Source organism: Haliaeetus leucocephalus, unplaced genomic scaffold (assembly GCF_000737465.1).
Source record: "Haliaeetus leucocephalus isolate CR32 unplaced genomic scaffold, Haliaeetus_leucocephalus-4.0 Scaffold395, whole genome shotgun sequence".
Classification (NCBI taxonomy): Eukaryota; Metazoa; Chordata; class Aves; order Accipitriformes; family Accipitridae; genus Haliaeetus; species Haliaeetus leucocephalus.
The window spans coordinates 3,492,846-3,499,815 of NW_010972831.1; the positions used below are offsets into that span (position 1 = coordinate 3,492,846).

Sequence of the window (6,970 nt, forward strand, 5' to 3'; positions counted from 1 at the left end):
CCCCCCCGGTCTTATACCCCTCTGCCGGACCACCGGCCACCCAGCCACCTCCTGCCAAGGCGACATTCCTGGGGAAACCATCATCCTGCTTCCCACTCCATCCCTCCGGCCAAGCCGCATCCCTATTACCAGCTTCCTCGGTGGGTGTTTGGGGGTCCCCACGGTGCAGCACCCCACCGCCGCCTCTCGGGGAGAGCTGTAGGGCTGTCCCCACCTCCCCAAAACCCAGCACCGCGCAGGAGCCATCCGGCCAAGTCCAGGGACCAAACTTTGGGCTTCGTCACCATCCATCACTCACCGGCCGTGCACTCCCGCCCGTCCTGCTTCCAGCCGGGGCAGCACACCGGGCCGGCGGGGAGCCTACGGGAGAGACCCGGGGGCTGTCAACCGGGGCGAGGGGTACCGGGACCGGCGTGGGTTGGCACGCGGCTTCGGCTAAGGCGAAGCGAATGCGGGCGCTTGCCCTGGCTGGGCCCGGCGGGTGGGGAGGCGGCGCGGCCCCGGGGGCGTTGCTCCGGAAGGAAACCAGCAAAATAGAAGGAAATTTAAGAGGTTGAAGCCCGAGCGGGTGACGGGGCTGGGCGGTGGGGCAGGCCTGCCCGGCTCTGCCGCCACGGAGCCCGTGCCGGGTCCCCGACGCTCTGGGACCAGCTCAAAGCTTCGCCAGCGACCCAGAGCAAAGGCACCGAAGCGAAGATGCCGAAAGGCGCTGCCGTTGATGGCGAGGCCAACGGGAGAGGCGATGCAGCAGCAAAGCGAAGCTCCAAAAGCCCTTTGGGTTTTGCCACACGTATGTTTCCCACCCGGTGCACGACTAAAGTTTTGCCGATGCTCCCGCTTCCCCCTGTTGCCCTGCGCGCGGGGAGGGTGCATGAGAAATAACCCTCGGAGAAGGGATTTGATGCCCCAAATGCCCAACCACGCTCCCCAGCATCGCCCCAGTCTCCGCACCCATACAATGCCGGGCTGCAGGTCTCCGTCCATGGAAGGACGGACGGATGATGACCCCCTGGGGCTGCTGAGAGGCCCCAGGAGATGGAGGGCACGAGCGGGGACCCCCGTGGCACCTACCTGCAGACGTTCCTGCCGTCAGGGTCGAGCTCCTGGGCAGAGCTCTGCACCCACAGCCACAGCTGGAGGCAGAGAATGGGCCGGGCGCTCCCCATCCCGGTGGGGCACGAGGGCCCAAGTCCCGGCGGCTCCCCAGCCCCACACTGGCGTCCGTCTGTCCCGTCTGTCCCGTCCCGTCCCCCCTGCGGTGCGGCCTCTTCCTCCCGCCAGCCTTGGGTTTCTTCCTGAGGAAACGCGGGAGGAGGCGCCCCGATCCAGACGTCAGGGGTGCGGCGGGGAGGGGGAGGCAGGGAATGCCACCGCACGGGCTATTTTTGGCCCTTGCTGCCAGCCTAACAGCAGAAATGGGCATCCAGGGGCTCGGCGCAGCCATGCATGGCCTGGCGCCCGCCTGAACATCTCACCTGCGGTCGTCTCGCTCCCCTGTGCCACCCTCCGTTGCTCCCAAAGCTGTTTTAGCCAACGTCCCCCCAGAACCCACACGAGGCGTCCGCTGCCTCCCCCTGCCCAGAGCCCCGTGAGCCGCCCCGCGGCGCTGCCGACCCCTGGCAGGGACCGAGAAGCGGGATCCCCACATCCCCCGCGGGGACACGGCGTGCCCCACGCTGGCCTTCGAGCTGCTGGCTGCTCTCCCACCTCGCCATCTCCCCAGGAGCTTTGTGTCAGCAGATGCACAGGAAACACCTTTTTCCTACCCAAGGCCGGCGGGGCTGGAAGCGTGCTGTCCCCCCCCACCACGCAGGACTTAACTCCATCGCGCCCAGCACTGCAGCCCCCGTAGCCCTGCTCCCCATCGTAGCTGACCCCCAAAAGGGGCTCCGGGGTCTGGCACAGCGCAGCCGGCCACAGCCCTTTGCATCGGCACACGAAAAAGCGACGGCTACGGCGCAGAACCACAGCTGAAGCCCGGCAGCATCACCCTGTACTTCCCAAGCAAGGAGAGAGCGGAGGCTGCAGCGGGTACCTCGGAGAAGAAACGAGACACTGATTTATTTCTGACTCCGCTTCTAGAGCTAGAAAGTACCTAACCCAAGAGGACCGACTCGCCCCTGTGAACACAAGGATTGTTCCAGTCTTCCAGTTCCCAGTAGTAGCAGGAAGAGGTCCCAGTACAAAACTGATTCACCCCACGCCTGAAAAGTGCAGGAGTGGCACTGGCGGTGCCGATCCCGACTGTTCCCAGACACGGGAGCACCCGGACACCCGGTGCAGCGTGCTCAGCCCCTCCCAGCCGTGCGGTGATACCGGGACAGTGCGCAGCCGGCCGGCTCGGGCACCCCAACTTGACTTTCACATTGCAGGGATGAGGGGAGGTATGAACAGAAAGGGGTGAAGTGAAATACCCCCACAGGGCAGGATTGGGCAATGGGATCCTGGGCCGTGAGCGGAGGCGTTTGGTGGAAAGAGCCACCAGCAGATTTCAAGAGCCCTTTTGGGGTGCGGCAGTGGGAAGAGGGTGCAGACCCCCCACCGTGCTGAGCTGCAAGCATGGAGAAGTGGGGAGCAGGGACACGGCTGCGCGGGATCCCGTAGTTAAGCCGTGGGTGCAACGAAAGGGTGGCCGATGGGCAGTGATCCCCGGAGGTGCCGAGCTGCCCTGTGCCAGGCTGGCACCCCACGGCTGAGTGTCCCAGCGGGTTTGCAGGAAGGCTGCCCACGCTGTGGCTTCGCCGTCACCACGGCACGGGGAAGCAGGCAGGGCTGCCGTGCCGCTCTCGAAGACACCAGAAAAAGAAGAGCCGGGAAGTGCTGCTGCAAGGCCAGATCCGGCCCCCTTTCAGGTGGGGTCAGAGGGGCTGCACGGCTCTGTCGGGGGAGCCGGCCGCCGGCTCGCTCTCTCCCTCCAGCTCCAGCTGCGTGTCCAGCGAGTCGATGATTTCCCAGGCTCCGGAGCAGCTGGATGTGGAGGGGTCTTTGCTGCTGCCCTGATACCACAGCCCAAAACTGCAGAGAGAACAGATAACGGCCGTGGGGGAGAAGAGCCTTCCCAGGGAAGCAGCCAGATCCCAACCTCCCTCTGTGTTTAGCAGTGGTGGCGGCAGGACGTAGCCCGGCTGCGAGTACCTGGGAGCGTGCGGCACCCCAGAGGCAGCAGCAAGGCTTGCCCTGCACTTGCCCCTGCCCCGGACAAGGCAGATCCCCCCCCAAACTAAGCGACTCCCCCTTTGGCAGCATCCCTGCCAGCCCTGCGGCAGACAGCCCGGCTCTGTCCCCATCATACCCTGCAGGGCAGGCACCGAGCTCAGCAGGCGCTGGGTCCACAGCCGAACCCCAAACCTCCTCTCTGCTGGCAGAGCCGCCTGTCCCCACCAGCACCCGAGCACAGGAGCAAACTTACAAGCTCCTAATTTTGGAATCAGGAGGCTGAGCATCCACGCAGTCTGTGCCGTGGGCTGGGAGCCAGGAGCCCTCATCTTCGTCACTGCAGCACAAAGAAGCGGGGGGGAAAACCTGCGCTGAGTCACGGGCTCACCGCAGCAGCGAGTGCCGGAGTCACCCCGGGGCTCCCGCCAGAGCCGAGGGGTGTCACCTGCAGAGCCACACGTGCGGAGGTGGCCACAGAGCCAGGGGCACGTGGACTGGAGCCACCATGCCGCAAAGCACCGGCAGGCTGTGACCTGCCGCAAAGCCACAGCGATGCTCGTGTCCCAGGTACAGCTGCGTTTCATGGCAAGCCCAGCCCCTCCCGGCTCCGTGATCTCAAGCCACAAAGCTCTTCAGACACCAGCTTCAAACCCCTGGTGCCTGGTCAGCAGATGGCATGTCCCCGGTTGCCACAACAGAAGCCACAACCTGCTGTAAAGTCTTTAGGCATCTCACCCCATGTGGCAAGCGCGCGCTTTTCTGGGGGAACAGCCTGATGATCAGCACCACCGGCTGCAGCTTGGGGCCGCGGCGGGCGGCATCCTGGCACCAAGGTGGGTGACAGCCGGGCCTCGTAGGGAAGCGGGGATCACGAGATGACTGCGGGGCAGCATTCATACAGCAGCGGCTATCCTCACCGTGCAGGGAGGCGAGCAGGCAGGACTCGACACCCCCAGACCCTCCTGCTGCCAGCAGAGACCCCAACACAAAGCAAGCAGCAGGTTTCAGTAGCACAGAAGAGCTCAGCCCCCTTCAGACCTTTATTAAAGCCCCCAAAAGCCAGTGAGATCCAGCTCCCCCCACGTCATACAGCAGCTTTAGCGCGGGCTTCGCCCCCCACCACCGGCAGATGTGCAGAGCTGGGGCTGGTGCCCGGCAGGGTCCTCCCCTCCCCATCATAAGAAGTCTGTTGGAGCCAACGCTGCCCACAAACATCTCGCAGAGCCTCCAGGGAATGTCTCTACTGTCACCTTCAACCATACAGTGCAGGGACCAGTCTGCCTTGTGCGGTGGTTCCAGCGCCACCACCTCGCCTCTCTTTTGCCACATCCACGCAGGGACAAGCGGCATTCGGCCAGGCCATGCGTGACTGGTGACAGGGACGTGCGAGTTGCAGCAAAGAGCTCAGCCCCTGCGGTGCTCCCAGGGCTAAGCCAGAGCAAGACATCAACTGCAGACATGAAACCTTTGATCTCTGGAGGGAGGCAGGGAGGAGGCAGCTCTTGGCCTGGAGGAGTTCCCTTCCAGGGCGTCACACCACACGGCAACACCGGAGCCTGCCAGCCAGCATCCACCCTGCACGGGAAGCTCCTTGTTCGCCACGGCCAGCCGGACTCACCTGCTCGCCGACTCCTCTGTTGTTCCCAGCATTTTGGCTCTGATTTTTTTTCTCTGTCTTTTGATAGTTGACTTCATTGCATCCAAGAAGAAGCTGGGAACTCTCTCTTCATTCAGCAGCTCCCTGGCAAAAAGCAGCCAGCTGGTTAACCGAGAGCTTGGCGAAGAAATCTCCCCCCACTGCGCCAGGAGCAACCTCTGATGGGCCACGGATGGCTGCAGGGACGGGAGGGACCCAGCTTGCTGCCCCACGCCACCGCAGCAGGACTCACCGCTGGTAATAGGCCAGCTCCTCCTGCACCAGGAACAGGTTGGTCTTGAGCTCGTTCCGCTCTTGCAGGATCTGCTGCAGCTCTTCCTTGGAGAAGCAGCAGTGAGCAGGGCTCCTGCCCGCATCCTGGTGCTGCGGCTCCTCTGTGGGCGACGGTGCTCCTTCCTGGGGGGACGGAAAGAGAGTCAGCAGGCAAGCAGAGACGCCGAAGCCCCCGCTCAAGGCTGGGTGCCACGTGCAGGCAGAGATGGAAGTCTTGGGAATGAGTTTGCTAATCTGCAGCTGCTACAGCCCTCCATGGACCACAGTGGCTCCCCGGCTCAGCCAGCATCTGCCGCCCATCGCCACACGTGGCAAACCCTCCTCATCCTCCGAGTCCCACTCGGCTTTTCCTCCCATCATGTCGCCTCACTCGCTCCTGCCTCCACCCCTACCAATTTTTAAGGACAAGGTACTATCCTTACTGTCCACACTGTTCAATTTTCAGCAGCAAGGCTTAATTGAGCAGCTATGTCCTGCTGGCAGCTGGTAGGTCCGGGTGTGCCAGAAGCCCCTACAGGGCCAGGAAGGTTGGGTCGGTGTTAGCGATGCCCTGTAGCAGCAGGGCCACGGGTTCCGACTCACCAGGCTGGGCTTTGGCCGCTGGATCTCACTGGTCCTGCTCCTCCTGCTCGTTTCCCTCTGGGTTTGCAGCATCGCGGCCTCCAGGTCCGACTTCTTCTCCAGCGCGCTCTTGAGCTGAGCCTGCACCACGGCCACCTTGTGACGCAGGTCCTCGTTCATGGCCATGAAGCGATGCAGTTGCTCCTGCAGCTGGAGGGCCCAGGGGAGCCGAGAGTGAGGCACAGCAGCGGCTCCGGGCCCCGATCCAGGGCCACGGGAAAATCATCCGCCCCAGCAGGCTCACCAGCCGCGACGACAGCCCCAGGGGGAGGTGACATGAAAGCAGGTCCCCAGGCCCTTCGCACACCACACCCGCGAGCTCCCACACGCTCACCGCCTCCGTGTCTCGGCTCTTGCAGACGATCTCGTGGGCCTGGGCACGAAGCTCATCCCTCTGCTTGTCCACCACCTCCTTCAGCCGCAGCATCACCTCCCGCTCCTTCCGCGCCGTGCTGTCTGAGCCCAGACACAGGGGGAACAGGCATGAGAGACCCCCAGGACTCCCCTGACCCCACAACCCTACTGGGTTTTTCTTGATGCTTCTGCAAAGCTTCTGGAAAGAGGGGAGCCGAGGGCTTTAGGCTGTGCCCAACTCATCCTTGTGCTGCCAACAGCGGTCTGCACCCTGTGTCTGCCCCCACAACCCTCCTGGGGGCTTGGGGGGTGCTCTGGGGGGTTTTGGGTCCCTGCGACTCCTTGGTAGGACAGGTCTCCAAGGCTGGGCAGCACGGAAAGTAGGTTCAGACCTGCACCCAGCCCACCATCCCCCATGGGAACATCCCATGGTGGCAAGGGACCCCGAATCCGCCGGGACACTCACCTTCCTGGGACTGGCTCTCCGCAAGCTGTCCCAGGAGCTGTCGGTTCTGCTCCTCCAGGTGGGCCAGGCGGCTGCGTAGGGCTCGCTCCCGGTGCTCGGCCTCCCACAGCCTCTGCTCCGGGTTCTGGGGGACGGGGACAGCGGGGTGAGAGCCGTCCCAGAGGATGGGGACAGCTGGGTCAGGGCTGTCCCACGGGGGATGGGGACAGCCGGGTCAGAGCCATCCCGGTGGGGCCGGGACAGCCGGGTCAGAGCCGTCCCCAGGGGATGGGGACCACCGGGTCAAAGCCACCCCCGGGGGGACAGGGACCGCCGGGTCAGAGCTGTCCCAGGGGGGACGAGGACCACCGGGTCAGAACCATCCCCACGGGGACTCCTGCGAGGACAAGCGCGGGTCGGTGGCGCCCCGTAGGGAACCCCCGAAGGAAAAGGGATCGGACGAG

General features: G+C 64.3%; 2 protein-coding genes across 2 annotated transcripts in view; both read right to left on the bottom strand.

Moving 5' to 3' along the window:
• Positions 1-1,313, bottom strand: part of SCARF1 (scavenger receptor class F, member 1) — a 6,469-nt gene extending 5,156 nt beyond the window's left edge. Inside the window, exons 1-2 of the mRNA XM_010573618.1 lie at positions 1,072-1,313; positions 299-360 (exon numbers count right to left, since the gene is read on the bottom strand). Of these exons, the coding sequence (XP_010571920.1) occupies positions 299-360; positions 1,072-1,166 (157 nt within the window). The 5' untranslated portion in view covers positions 1,167-1,313. The remainder of the gene's footprint in view (positions 1-298; positions 361-1,071) is intronic.
• A 495-nt stretch (positions 1,314-1,808) lies between these two features.
• Positions 1,809-6,741, bottom strand: RILP (Rab interacting lysosomal protein; the record flags this gene model as incomplete). The annotated part of the gene is made up of 7 exons (XM_010573915.1): positions 1,809-3,015; positions 3,410-3,493; positions 4,775-4,897; positions 5,046-5,209; positions 5,669-5,857; positions 6,042-6,163; positions 6,528-6,741. Coding segments are annotated over 7 exons (1,053 nt in total), but the record flags the coding sequence as incomplete, so codon positions are not given.
• Between the last annotated feature and the right edge of the window lie 229 nt (positions 6,742-6,970).